At 49.2% G+C, this 15,613-nt stretch overlaps 1 protein-coding gene across 1 annotated transcript; it reads left to right on the forward strand.

Moving 5' to 3' along the window:
- Nucleotides 1-13,193: 13,193 nt before the first annotated feature.
- Nucleotides 13,194-15,355, forward strand: LOC123439081 (rust resistance kinase Lr10-like). The gene is made up of 3 exons (XM_045115831.1): nt 13,194-13,885; nt 14,248-14,652; nt 14,722-15,355. The coding sequence occupies exons 1-3, from the start codon at nt 13,194-13,196 to the stop codon at nt 15,335-15,337; spliced, it is 1,713 nt and encodes a 570-aa protein (XP_044971766.1). The 3' UTR covers nt 15,338-15,355.
- The last annotated feature ends 258 nt before the right edge of the window (nt 15,356-15,613 follow it).

Consider the following 15,613-nt stretch of genomic DNA (forward strand, 5'->3'; position numbering starts at 1 on the left):
AGCAGAAAGATCAAGCCAAGTATTCTCCCGTCGACGTGCCTATTTCTGGCGCCGTTGGAAGGTCTTTTGTTGCAGTAGCAATCGTCGTCAGGGACGAATGCTCGAAGCTTCGTGTTCCTTGGCGCCCGGAAAGTCGCGGTCGATGGAGAAAGCCCTCGGAGCCGGAGACGGCGTCGGGGCGCTGGTGCTTGGAGATGATGTCGGAGTGTTGGCGTTCGGAGCCGACGTGCGCAGGGAAGACGAAGACGAGATGAAGGTTGGTGACGGGGTCACTTTCCCCCCCCCCCCCATTTCTCTTGTTATTTCAAGGGCAGAAACGGAAAACGAGTTTGTCGAGGCGGAGATCGAGGCGACAAGTCAGAGACCGCGATGATGGCGCCTAGATTTTCGGGATAAGCAATTATGGGCAAAAGATCCGTTGACGGTTACAGTGTTGAGGTCCCTGGAACCAAGGGGATGAGGTGATGCCATTTAATGCTATATGGCGACTCAGGATAAGTACAACGGATGGCGACTTAACATTCGCCGAAGGTCGGAAATGAGGAGAGTTGCCCCAAGATTATGTGAGTTATTGGCATGAATGAATTCACGACAATCGGGGGCCTAATGTTGGGGATATTACGTGTTGGTAACCCGCTCTTAATGGGCCGGGTCACCAAAGAGGCGACTCACCTTTAAGTATGCGTTCAATGGCCCAGGAGCTGTAGGACGGTACAGAAAGATCGTCCGGATGATGGAACGTCAAGGAAGCTCCTGATCATGGGGAACACAGCGACTTAGACATAAGGAAAGCTACTAAGAGTAGGATGGCAGGACTTTGTAGACCCAAGGGCCTCGACCTGTATATAAAGGCAAATCGCAGGGAAAGGTCAGGCGAGTTAGAGAAAACCGAGAGCTAGGTCAGGCGAGTTACGCCTTCCTTCTAATCGAAACCACCATTAATCGACACAAAGCAGGACGAAGGCTTTTACCTCCTCACGAGGGGCCGAACCTGGGTAAACCTGAGTCTCGCTTTCGCTCACCCCCTTTGAATCGCCATCAAGGTGCGATGGCTCCATCTCTAAGTCCTTTCACGAGGACATCTGATGTGACAAAACCACGACAATGGGGACCTTGTCAAAACTCGCAGATTTGGTCCGTTCTGGCCAGTTTTTTATGCTATTACTCACTGATTCTGGGTTCCGGGGCACTACAAACTTTCCGGAAACATTAGGGACCGGTTACGGCGACCTCGTCAAATTTCGCATAATTGGTCCATTCTGGCCAGTTTTCTATGCAAACGTTACACGAACTCCGGGGACCGGTTCCGGGGACCTCGTCAAAACTCGCACATTTTGTCCATTCTCGCCGGTTTTCTATTCTATTACTCACTGATTTTGGGACACGGAGCAATACGAACGTTCGGGGAACTTCGACGTGCGATTACGGAGACCTCGTCAAAACTTGCAGATTTGCTCCATTCTTGCCATTTTTCTATTTATTACTCACTGATTCTGGGTCCCGGGGCGCTACAAACGTTCGAGGAACTCGGATGACCAGTTATAGAGACCTCATCAAAACTCGCAGATTTGGTCCATTCTGGCATGTTTTCTATACTATTACTCACTGATTTTGGGTCCCGGGGCCCTACAAACTGGTTGATTTTATCCATTCTGGCTCGTTTTCTATGCTATTACTCACTGATTCTGTTTCGCGTGGCGCTACAAGCGTTCGGGGAAAACTTCGGGGACCGATTACGAGGACCTCGTCAAAATCGTAGATTTCGTCCATTCTGGCCAGTTTTCTATGCTATTACTTACTGATTTTGGGTCCCGGGGCCATCCGATGTTCGGGGAACTTCGGGGGTCCGATTACGGGGACCTTGTCAAAACTCGCAGACTTGGTACATTCTGGCCATTTTACTATGCTATTACTCACTGATTCTGGGTCCTGGGGCGCTACAAACGTTCGAGGAACTCTGAGGACCGGTTATGGAGACCTCGTCAAAACTCCCAGATTTGGTCCATTCTGGCCAGTTTTCTATGCTATTACTCACTGATTCTGGGTTCCACGGCACTACAAATGTTCCAAGAACTCCGGGGACTGGTTACGGGGACCTCGTCAAAACTCAACGATTTCGTCCATTCTGGCTAGTTTTCTGTTCTATTACTAACTGATTTTGGGACTCGGGGCGATACAAACGTCCGGTGAACTTTGGAGTCCGGTTACGGGGACCTCATCAAAACACGCAAATTTGGTCCATTCTGATTCTGGGTCCCGTGGCGCTACAAATGCTCGGGGAACTTCGTGGACCGGTTACGGGGACCTCGTCAAAACTCGCAGATTTGTTCCATTCTGGCATGTTTTCTATGCTATTACTCACTGATTCTGGGTCCCGGGGCAATACAAAAGTTCCACGATCTCTGGGGACCGGTTACTCGGACCTTGTCTAAGCTCGCAGTTTTGGTCCATTCAGGCAAGTTTTCTATGCTATGACTCTCCGATTTTCGCTCCCGTGGTCATCCGAACGGTCGGTGAACTTCGGGATCCGATTAGGGGGACCTTGTCAAAACTCGCAGACTTGGTCCATTCTGGCCAGTTTGTGTTAATAGTTTAATTTTTCTATTGTATATGCTTAATTGTTAATAGTTTATTTTTAGCAAGAAAATTAATAGAACTAGTTTAATTTTGCTATTGTATATGCTTAAGTGTCCGGGACTGGGCTCCGCCCAGCTGGTATTTTAGAGTTTAGGTTCTAGCCAAGACCCGGGACTAAAGGTCCTCCTATATAAAACGAGCCTTCGAAGTTTCCGCCCGGCTAGTTTGTTAGTTTATTAGTTAATCAAATGTCCGTTTTTGCAGAACTATGGATCCACATATCAGGAACCTCGAAGAGGAAGAACTTCTCGAAGATATAATCAAAGACGGCCTCGACGTTGAACCAGCCGAATCTCCGACGTCATATCTAAACGACTCCGGATATGGAATGGAGGTCGAGCGACACGAAGATAAAGCCGATGGGGCAGGAGATAGGTCCAATGATGGAGAAGGTGATAGCTCCACTGATGGAGAAGCCGGTGGAAAAGCTGGTGAAGAAATAATAAAGTCCGGCGAGGTATACATATGAAGTTCGACAATCACTTGTAATATGTGAAAAATATTGGAGATATCTCTATATTGTATACATATACATTCATTTGACGAATGTTTCTCCCTCTTAGGCCTCCACATCGAGCAAATCTACGAAACGAGGCCCGACTAGAAAGTTGGATGCACGGACGCATTACACCTCTGAGGTGATAATGCCTACGGGCGAACCCAAGCTTCCTAAGAATGCTGCTGACACATTCAAGAAGCAATGCGGAGTTCTCGTTAGGGATCACGTCCCGATCAGCGTTCGGGAGTGGAACAAGCGCAAAGGGGCAGCCGATAGTGACTATGTCGCCGAAAGGTACAAAGATAATCTTTGGAATGATCTCATGTCATATTTCAACCTGCCAGAATGTGAGAATGAAGACGCCGCAGACAAACTGAGGGCCAAAGTCAAGCAGTGGACTCTAAAGAAGATGGCCGAACTGTTCCGTAGCTGGAGGAAGAAGCTATGGAAAAACTATCTGGAGACAAAGAAAGTGCCAGTATTCGAGGGGTATCTAGCCAAGCAGGCGAATCACTGGAAGGAATTTCAAGAATACAAGGAGTCATAAGATGCCCAAGCATTATCAGAAAAGAACAAGATAAATGCCTACAAGAAAAAATATCACCACAAGCTGGGGCCAGGGGGCTATGAGACTGCCATCCCAAAGTGGGAAAAGAAAGAGCAAGATCTGATAGATAAAGGCATCGTACCTGAACCACTCCGTGATGAGTGGGAATTGAGAGCAAGAAATTGGTTTCTTGCGCATGGTGGGTCGTACGCCGAAACAACAGGGGACCTCATCTGCAATGACAATCTTAGGATACCCAGGGAGAATTGGAAAAGGATAGTGAAAGAAATTAAGGAGGAACAAAGAAAGTTCACTGCAGACAGAGATAAAGATTTGCTCACACTGGTCCTCGGCAATGACGAACATGGAGGACGAACGCGAGGCTTCGGTCCATCTTACCCGTGGTGGCTTGGGTTTGCCAGAGACCAAGACACTTACAGAAGCCGAGAGAGAGCAAAGAAGCGGCAGCAGGATGAGGAGAATGACAAGTTCAACCAGTTGCTTGCCAGGATTAACGAGCAACAGAAGCAGATTGATGAGCTTAGAGGAGTACCGCGCCAGGAAGATCCTGCACTTGATATTACCGGCGCCCCATCTAAGCGGAAAAGCAGCTTGGCTGAATCTGAGGCCCCGCCCGACGATGAACGAAGAATGATAGAGGGCGGTCCCGGCTACCCCGTGGATGGAATCAAGGAGTCAACATCATGTGAACTCCATCAGAAATTCAAGAACATATCCATGAAGGTGGCCGTCGGACAAGCTTTACCTTCTGGCCCTGATGCACGCTGGCATGGCCGTGAGATTCCAGCTGGCTTTGCTAAAGTCGGGGTGGATGAAATCATGACGGGGTTTAGTGATATGGAGCTCGACATAGCTGGACCCGAAGATGAGAGGACACTCGGAGAAGTACTGGGTGGAGTCATCCTATGGGACAAGAACTACATCAAGCTTCCAGGCTCGGCCCCAAGGACAACACCGCCTCCGAGTCGTCGCAGGTCACCTTCACCTCCATTACCTCCAAGCACTCCACATGAAGTCGGCCAGCACAACACGAGTCCATCTCGATCACCGCCGCCGGACTTGGGTCGTCCGTCTCCGCCGCCGCCTGCTCCGGATACAAAGCCTGAGCCTGCCACGGATACCAAGCGGGAGCGTGCCACCAAGAACGCTCCGCCGCCGCCCGCCCGGATACAAAGCCTGAGCCTGCCACGGATACAAAGCGGGAGCGTGCCACCAAGAAGGCTCCGCCGCCGCCCGCTCCGGATACAAAGCCTGAGCCTGCCACGGATACCAAGCGGGAGCGTGCCACCAAGAACGCTCCGCCGCCGCCCGCTCCGGATACAAAGCCTGAGCCTGCCACGGATACAAAGCGGGAGCGTGCCACCAAGAATGCTCCGCCGCCGCCCGCTCCGGATACAAAGCCTAAGCCTGCCACAGATACAAAGCGGGAGCATGCCACCAAGAACGCTCCGCCGCCGCCCGCTCCGGATACAAAGCCTGAGCCTGCCACGGATACAAAGCGGGAGCGTGCCACCAAGAACGCCCCGCCGATGATTCCTAAGCCACAGAGCACCCCAAAGAGCTAACGGTCGCCCCTCCCAAACGTATGTCATGCTAATCTTCCTATCGGACCTTATGATCGTACCCCCTTCCATCACAGTATGACTTACACCATAAGCCTGATGGCTATACACGCACATTGCAGAAGGAAGTGAAAAAGAGCAGATCACGTGCAAGCCCTCCACATGACGTCGGCCAGCACAACACGAGTCCATCTCGATCACCGCCGTCGGACTTGGGTCGTCCGTCTCTGCCTCCGCCCGCTCCGGATACTAAGCGGGAGCGTGCCACCAAGAACGCTCCGCCGACGATTCCTAAGCCACAGAGCACCCCAAAGCACAAACTGTCGCCCCTTCCAAAGGTACGTCATGCTAATCTTCCTATATCAGACGTTATGACTTACACCATAAGCCTGATGACTATACACGCACATTGCAGAAGGAAGTGAAAAAGAGCAGATCACGTGCAAGTGCAAGTGGGAGAAAATCAAGTTCAACTACAAGCAAGAAAAAATCAGACGTTCCTCAGCTTGGACAACAGGCCAAACAGTCGATCCCACCCCTCAAGGTGTTAACCGAGAATGTTCCCCCTCCGGTGCAGGGGCTAGCTTTAGAAAGTGCAAAGGAGTTGACGGCTGCATGTGGTGTCTCGGTTGAAGAATTGCTGTCTTCCCAAGACGACAAGATACCCAAGGCTGTGGTAGCCCCTAAGCCACAGTTTGTCATGGGTGAGCCTTTGGTCAGCAAAGATGATCTCCCAACAAATATGCATTACTTGCATCGATGGTACTTAAGTGAATCAAAGAATGGGAGAACGATGATCGTGCTGAGTGTCCCACATGAGTACTACGGCCGCCCCGAACAAATCCATATCGACTTTGATGAACTCTTCCAGATGTACAATGGCGACGCCCTCGACAAATCGCTTATGAGTTGCTATTGTCTGTAAGTTTTTCAATTCGTTGTCTACATATAACTTGTTTAGTTATTTCAATTCATTGTCTATATATAACTTGTACTCTATTATGCAGAATGAAGATTCTGGATTGTAAAAGTAAGACCATCCTAAATATTGGGTTTATTGACCCAGATAAAATACATATAGCGACGCTAACTAATTATCCCAAGGAGACGGAGGAAAACCTTCTAAGGTTTCTAATAGATCAAAATTTCTGTGACCACATACTGTTTCCATACAACTTCAGGTGAGGGTCTTTACTCTCTTGTGTCCATTCACAAGTGTAATTGATAAGTTACTGACATATATATATATATATACACACACACACATGTGCAGCTTTCATTGGATTCTGTTGGACATTCAAATTGATAAGGGAAGAGTTGATGCCTTCGACCCATTATCGAGACCCTTGGAACAGTTCCAAAGCCTGCAGGACATGCTCCAAGGATAATTTTAATCATTCTTGCGCTCTATCGGTCTCTTTCGATGATTTTCTGATATATCAATTAATGAAAAACTTAGCAAATCATTATCCTTGTCGGGCAGGGTTTGGAAGCGGTTCAAGTGCGTGACTCCCGGTAACTTTCATGAGAAGCTCACCTTTAGAGCGGCTCAGGTAAGTAGTAGTATGATATACTTCTATTAATTTTCAATACATTTATGATGCTAGATTATTATTTTGATTATATATATTCTATTCTCGTAAAGTGCGACCAGCAGCCACGGGGAACGCATCTATGCGGATACTATGTTTGCGAGACCATTCGCACGTTTACCTCTGAGCACAAGGATCACAGATTCGACGTAAGCAATGAACATTCACACCTCTATTTTTACCCGTCATTCTTTGTTATCATGATTGATATTCATATTCATCTCCTCTTCTTATATAGCACACGACCATGACGACGAAGGTCCTACCAGAGCAACGCGCGATTGCTGTTGCAGAGGAGCTTGCGACCTTTCTGAGGACGGAAGCTATAGATGACAAATGACGATTTAGTGTAGCTAGGGGCCATTACTGATGTTCGTCCATGTAATCGAATAGACGGGCTCTAGTCCTGATAATTCAGATCTCCATGTAATTGTATATATATGCTTGCTTGTAAGATAAGTTAATCTTATATATATATGCATAATTATTTCTATTTAAATTATATGAAAACTAATTCCCGAACACCAAACGAGGCATCACTTAATCTTCCGAACACCTAAACCCTAAAACCCTAAAACCCAAAAATAATTTCATTAAAAAAAACCAAAAATAAGCAAAATCTGAAAATCTTTAGTCACGGTCCTTGTAACGAACCGGGACTAAAGGGCCTGCCCCTGGGGCGCTACGAGGCGCCCACGTGGAGCACCTTTAGTCCCGGCTTGTAACAGGGCCGGGACAAAAAGGTTAGGCCTTTAGTCCCGCCCCTTTAGTCCCGGTTGGTGAACCGGGACTAAAGCCCCTTACGGGCCGGGGCTAAAGGCCCCGTCCCCACTAGTGCCTGCTCATCCTTATAGATCCCAGCAACGTTCTTGGACCAACCACGAAGGTATTGTCTAAGATGTCGGATTTTATTTTGCAATCGATCAACGTTGGATGTCCCATCCAACTCTCTATTCCATTCCCGGGCAACCAAATCTATGAACCCCTCCCGCGAGAACCAGCTTGATTCAAAGGAGAATCTACACTTGTTGCCCATATGGATAGCACTACCAGAATCCAGCAACAAAGGTGTGTGATCAGAAACCGCTCTCTCGAGCGCACGCACCGTTACTAAAGGGAACTTTTGTTCCCACTCAACACTGGTAAGAACCCGGTCCAGCTTTTCGAAAGTCTGGTTTTGTAGGGAATTCGCCCATGTGAATTTCCTACCAGAGAGTTCTATCTCCCTTAGATCCAGGCTCTCGATAATAGTATTAAACATAAATGGCCATCTGCCATCAAAATTATCATTGCTCTTTTTGTCAGCTCTCCTAATAATGTTGAAATCACCCCCAATCAAAAGTGGCAATTTCTCATCGCAGATCCGAACCAGATCGGCGAGAAAATCAGGTTTAAGCTCTGGCTGAGCAGCCCCATACACAGCAATGAGAGCCCATTGGAATCCATCCACTTTAGATGTAATCCTGAATTTAACCGCAAAATCTCCTAATACCACTTCTCTAACCTGAAGGGTATCACATCTAACTCCAAGTAAAATCCCACCGGATCTTCCTCTTGGAGGGAGACAATGCGAGTCAAAATCTACTCCCACTGATAAAGAACTCAAAAACTGAGAAGTAAAATTATCTCTCCCACTCTCCATGAGTGCTATAAAATCAAGGTGATGCTCTAAAGTAGCCTCAGCAAGAAATCTTATTTTAGCCAAGTCCCGAAGACCTCTGCTATTCCAAAACATTCCTCTCATCTTTCATCATAGAATTTTTTAGCAGTCTTAAATCGAGCACTCCTTCTAACCGCAGAAACCGGGTATAGTTTCCGTTTCCAAGGCCGTTTTGGTTTGTCCCCAAAACCCTGATCCATATAACCAAGTATATGTGAGTCAACCACCAAAGATTGTACCTCCTTGGCACTGTGCTCTAGGACATTGTCCTCTCCCACCTCTGAATCGGCCAGTATGTCCAAATTCTCACATAAAGTATTCAGACCCCCCAACTCATTAATATCAGAATCACTCATAGGTTTGGCGGCAGCAAAATTACGAATAATATTAAGAGCCCTGTCTACCTCTAAGTATAGAAGGTCATTAATAGATTTCGAAATTTGTCTACCAGTAGTACCCAAAGACACCCCAACAACAACAACATTATGAATAATATCATTCGGAGAAAAATGAAGGTTGGAATTGTCTTTGTTAAAAGACATACCTGTCGAAGTTTCCGCATCCTTCATCTTTGCAGCTCGCATTGCACGCCCCAACTGCAAGTCATCCGCATCCGGTTGTTCCTGAATACGCTGACTAGACCGCCTGTCCCGAGTCATCGGATTCGGGAGCCCCCCAAACGCTATAACATCATCCGCAGAGAAATGCGCACCGTCATCCACCACCGTCCCACCAATAGAGCACTCAGTCCCTGTTGCCATAACCGGCACTGAAGCCTCCACTGCGACAACCTTAGGTGTTTTAGTAGCAGCCAGATTCTGATCATTCATGAACCCCAAGTCCTCCTTCCTTGCTTCTGCAAGATATGTGTCAAGAGAGACAACAGGCAATCCCACCGTAGGCGAAACTGGCCCCTGCGCATCCTCGATGGGCAGCTTCCCCGGGAAAAGGGTCTTACGCCGCTGCCCCTCGAAGCATGCCACCAGGCGGCCACCTCCGGCCTTGGCCGGAGCCGATGCCGGACCAAAAGTGCCAAACCGGAGCTGCGCCAGCGGAGCCGATGCCGGACCAAAAGTGCCAAACCGGAGCTGCGCCAGCGGAGCCGAAATGGAAACAGCACCCCCTTCGAGCCCACCTGTGAAGGCGCCGGTTCCTTAGCGTTAATGTGCTTGTTGTTGCTCTTGTCGGCCTCCCTTGCCCCCGAGTCATCATCCCCATCAGGCATATCCACATCCTTTTCTTGCACTCCTTCCTCAAATAAAGGAGGACTCTCAATCTCAAGCTGGAGGGTTTATCTCATACCCGCATATGTCCAAACCACTTCATCTGGCACGAGTGCAATGTCAATGACACTAACAAGCACACAAGCAACTCCCTTAGCTCAGGTAAACAACATGTCTACCTTTTCGGTCTTGCCAATCAAAGATCCCAAACTCCAGGTAACCAGAAAGTCGCTCATAGCCTTAGAAGGTGCCCCAGAAAATCGAACCCAAATCTGAGGAAGAGCCACACCTTGTGGCTCCTCACTCGTCCACGCATCAAACTCCAAGACGCAACTAGTGCTTGGCACTCTGCACATGCCAAACTTAAGCAATCACGCCAGGTCCTCCTTAGTGGGAAACACGACTTTGAACACGTTCTCAGCAATCAACACTGGCTCCCATCGAAAAGTCAAAGAAACCAGCTCCCGGAGCTGCTGCACCACCTGCTCAGCAGTCATATTCCCGCGAGTCACGGTGACCGTACCCATAAGTGACGCATCAGGCACGTGGACCGTAGTCGAAACCATAGGGGACTCAAAGAACATCAGCTCCTGGCAGCAAACCCCATAGATAGTCACGACAGGCATTGGTCCAACCGTAAGAGGGCACTTAGCTGTGCCATGCTTGGGCTTAAGGAAAAACTCACAAAGATCCGCCTTGCACTCAGATACAAAGTGACCAGTCTCTCCACATCGATAGCATGTCATTTTCTCCTTTTTGCGGGCCCACTTGGAAGGACGATCACCTCCCTCGAGCCGCCCTTGTGAGATGCTCTTGTCTGCCTCTCCAAGCGGTCCAGGAACAACCACCTGAGGCTGCACCGTGGAGTTGGAGCCTTCCATGGCCTGCCCCGCTGTAGGCTCCGTTGGAGTAGCTACCACCGCCACAGCAGCAACAGGGACAACTGAAGGGGGAAGCGGAGGCTTAGGCTTCCTGCCACCTCCTCTTCCACCCCAATTTTGTCGGAAAGCGCCCCTCTTAGGATGCTGAGGCCCCGCCACCCCTGGTGCAAACTTCCCAGGAGGACCGGAGAAACCCGCACTGCCGCCATGATTCTGCCACGCATAGCCGCGTCCCCCACCTGCCGAGGAAGAACCACAATGTTGTCCCTCACCGTAGACGTCAAAACCGTCATCACCCCATCGCCCTCGGGGTGGCTGCCTGTCCACGCCGCCGGCCCGGTAGGAGCAGCCGAAGCCGCCGCTGGCTTCGCCGGCTTAGCAGGAGGACGGAGACCCTGGCCAGTGGGACGGCCCGGGTGCTGCAAGCCCTGGCCACCGCCCCTCCCTGGACCGTCCGCTGCGTCGGCCTTGAACGATGGAGCACCTCGCCCCGCCATCTCGGACGAGGGCCGCAGAGGGAGCACCCGAGCAGCTCGACCAGACCCAAGCTTTGGAAAACCCTTGGTAAGCGGAACACGAACCCTAGATGGCGGCGGTACGTGAGATACTTCGGGACTGCATGCAGATTCTACCGTAGCAGGCACGTTCTCATCCTGGGCCATATACCCAGGAGGCTGAGAACCCGAAAGCAAAGAAGGCCCGTCACAGTCCACGTCCGATGGTGCCGCATACAAAAAACGTATCCTTGAATCACGCGCTAACGACTGCACTGCAGCCGCCGCCGACGACGCCCCGCCACCGCGGCCAATCTTCTTGTTCTTCGAGATCACCGTCCATGTCTCCGGAATGAAATCAGACAAAGAGAGGGGTGGAAGGCTTACCTTCGGAATCGGACCAACCCATGGTTTAACGCCATTTGAAACCCTCGTCCTCTTATCAAGTTTAAAATCAGGCCGACGCTTGCGCTCAAAATACGCCGCCTCCGGCATCGTCTGGCATGGATAATGAGCAGGCACCTCCGTCGGACTCGCGCTGGACTGATCGTCATCTTCCTCGTCTTCGAGATCTGCAAGAGCCCAAAAGCGTCCACCAAACCGATTAGGAGATGTTAGGTCAACGGAAACAAACTCCTTCTTACACATCAATGGCAGAATCGGATTCTGCACCACCACCCTAAAACCATCGATCTCCATAGCCTGTCCGACCGATGGACACTGACGCTCGAGCAGATACCGACCAGCCAGAATGTCATCATCCACATCCCCCACCGTGATCCAAAAAGAGATCATGTGAAGGGATATGAAACCCGGCAGAGGACTGTGAGAGGCAATGGTGGTATCCTCATACAGCACCTCCCAACAACGGTATGGAGCTCCGGCAGGATCCTGATCCATCCCTCCTGAGATTGGATCAACCCAGCCAACTTCCGCCACATTCTCAGATGCAGCAGACTCGCTGGACGCGGATCCAGAAGTGCATGGCGTTGCAGAAGCTGCGCCTGAGATCTCCCGAAACGCCCCGCCGTAGGCCTGCCCGAACGCCTCCCCGCCGGTGGCCTGCCCGAACGCCTCACCCGCGACGCCGGGAATCTCCGGCAGCGCCCTGCCGGAGGCCCGATCGATCTTGTCGGGCGGCGCCCCAGAGTCGCCAGACTCCGCCCGTATCGCCTTAGGCATCGCCACGTACATGATCATTACTTGGCCGGTACCTATGTCATCATCATTACTTGGGACGTGGATAGCTACTGATCAGATATTTGCTCTTCAATAGCCGGTCACATTCAGGGGAGGAAAAAAGCCTTCCACATATTTGTTTATTTTTAGTATTCTATCGGTCGTGCGCAGTTGAAATGCTTTCCTTTCTAAATTATAATTTGCAGACAATAGAAACCAGGGGAAATATCAAATGAATCTGCACATATAATGTGCACTTGGTGCTAAAGATCTTAAGAATTTTTTTGGAAGTTAGTTAAAAAAAAGCAGAAAAAACATGCCTTGCGCCGCACTAGGAAGCAACAAACCATCCGGGATGTCTTGGCCGACTACCGCTGGATCGCGACATCAGGGGGCGGCGGGGGGCTTGAACCCCTGGGCTTTTGGCAGTATTTCCAGGTCTTGCAGTTGGTTCGTAGGGTTCAGCTATCTACCTTTGACTGACATTCTCGTATGGCGTTGGAGGTCAGATGACCAGTACACGTCCAACAGTTGCTACGACACCCTCTTTCAAGTAAGAGTTGGTTCGAGCTCTTGGAAACTAAAGTGGAATTCTTGGGCTCCATCATTTATAAGTAGATATTTATAAGCAAATTTTGGTAAGTTAGTTCTGTAGAGGAGGAGGTCTGGAATGGAGAACATCACCATCACCTAGATGAGCCAGTAATCGGTATGTATTTACTCAACTTTGGCTTTGTCGGCAAGTAGCTAAGTCTCCTAGTCAGCAATGTCACAGTCATGTAGAGGGCACTAGTTGGCATGTATTGACCCTCTCTTGGAGTTTTATTTGTAACTTTGACAGCCAGTCCCTTATTTAGCCATTGGTCTGCACGTCTGTGCTCCTGTGTACCAGTCTGCCATGGCGATGCCCACTGCCCTTAAGGCCTTAACTCTCTTGTTTGTGCTTGCAGTCCTTGCACCAGATCAGTCAGAAGGACGGCATCATCGGCGTGATTGTCCTTCTTTCTCGTGCGGCCCTCATGGAAATGTATCGTCTCCGTTTCGTCGGGCAAGTGATCCACCTGGCTGCGGCTATAAATCTTATGAGCTGGTTTGCAGTGATACTAAGGCTATAATTCGCATCCGAAGTGCGCCATACTATGTGTCTGGCATCAACTACAACGATGCTACCTTCTGGGTACTTGATGCCGACCTGGATTTATACAGCAGCTGTCCTCTGCCTCAATGGAATCCTCCTTCTCATCTTACAGATGTAAACCAAGGCATGGTCGAATTGTCCCCCGTTAGTTATACTGAAGCTTGTTTTGTGGACAATGAGATGTACGTCCTTGTTGCTTGCCTGAGCACCAATGATTCTTTTGTTTACGTGTTAACTGGCTATGGAGTGTGTGGAATCGAGTACCTTGAGCTTTCTTGTGGGTACTTGTCCATGACTCGTCTAACTTGGGAGGTCGACGTTCAGCAGCCGCTATATAATGTAAGTTATGCAGATGTCGTGAAATCCATGAGGAGTGGATTCGCCATTCGATTTCCTTATCCTATAACTCTTAGGAGGATGAGCTTCGATGAATGCCTATTTCTTTGGACATTGTAAGTTCAGGATTTTGACATTTTTACACCATGGTTATTTGTTGGCACCCGTCAACCAAAAACTGTTGTGCCCCTCACTCATCCTCTTTTCCATACCCTCACATGGTATTGCAGCGGATTCCATGGGATGACAATTCCAACTTCGATTGTACACATTCTTCAATATCCTGGAGTTCTCTTGGGGTGTGCTGGATTATTTGAAAACGGAGGACTCGTAGAACAGGTCACGTGGATCCTGACGTTTATTGCTGGTACTTCAGTATTTTATTTTCTTAATCAATTGCAGTTTCTAAATAATCACAGTTCTGTATTCACGTACCCACATAATGACTGTATAAACCATTCAATACAGTGACATGCAGATATGTTTTGGCACCACTGTCTGTGTTGATCTTCTTGGCCTACAAGTACTGGCAAGCAAGGATCACGATCGATGCAGTCGAGAGATTTCTCCGGATGCAACAAGTGCTTGGCCCGAGGAGGTATGCTTACACAGACATCACCGCGATCACAGGCCATTTCAGAGACAAGCTGGGCCAAGGTGGGTATGGGTCCGTGTACAAGGGTGTGCTGCTCCCAGGCAATGTCCATGTGGCCATCAAGATGCTGGTGAGCAGCTCTAATTGTAATGGAGAAGATTTTATCAGTCAGGTTTCAACCATTGGCAGGATCCACCATGTTAATGTGGTGCGTTTAGTGGGCTTCTGCCCGGAGGAACTGAGACAAGCACTCGTCTATGAGTACATGTCAGGAGGTTCTCTAGACAAGTACATCTTCTCAGTTGAGAGGAGTTTTTCCTGGGATAAGCTCGCCGAGATTGCTTTGGGCATCGCCAGGGGTATCGACTACCTGCATCAGGGGTGCGAGATGCAGATTCTACACTTTGATATCAAGCCGCACAACATCCTTCTTGACAGCAATTTTGTCCCAAAAATTGCTGATTTCGGTCTCGCCAAACTATACCCAAGGGACAACAGCTTTGTGCCATCGAGAGCTCTACGGGGAACAATTGGGTACATAGCTCCTGAGATGATATCCAGGAGCTTTGGTGTCATATCGAGCAAGTCTGACGTTTACAGCTTTGGAATGTTGTTGTTGGAGATGGCTGGAGGAAGAAGGAACGCTGATCCAAATGCGGCGAACTCAAGCCAGTCTTACTACCCATCATGGGTGTATGACAAACTAACTGCTCCAGTAGTAGATGCGATATGTCCAGTTGCAAGCATGCATGAATTGGAGAAGAAGCTGTGCATCGTTGGATTATGGTGCATTCAGATGAAGTCACATGACAGGCCAACGATGAGCGAGGTCATAGACATGTTGGAAGGTGGCTTTGATGGCCTGCAGATGCCTTCCAGGCCATTCTTCTGCGACGACGATCACACCGCTGTCCCGGATTCTTACCCTTTGTTGTCCGAGCTGACAGAGATCTCGGAGGAGGATGATGAGTAGCATGTGTGTGTGTGTGTGTGTGTGATTTAATGTCTCAAGTCTTACGAAATAACCTACTATTATGTTTTCCCAGACATGTGAAGATTTAGATCTCCAATTCCTCCTTATCAAAAAAAAATGTAGATCTCCAACTGTTAATTGAAACGTAATTATCTTCCTGGAAGACACACGAAAAGCACGATGTAAAAAATGCAGAGTACTCTGTTTTCTTCAGCTGCTGATGATGCTCGAAATTTTTGGAGTGGGTATGAACAGACCCAGCCTGTCCTGTATGAA

The sequence above is a fragment of the Hordeum vulgare genome, chromosome 3H (genome assembly GCF_904849725.1).
Source record: "Hordeum vulgare subsp. vulgare chromosome 3H, MorexV3_pseudomolecules_assembly, whole genome shotgun sequence".
NCBI classification, from domain to species: Eukaryota; Viridiplantae; Streptophyta; class Magnoliopsida; order Poales; family Poaceae; genus Hordeum; species Hordeum vulgare.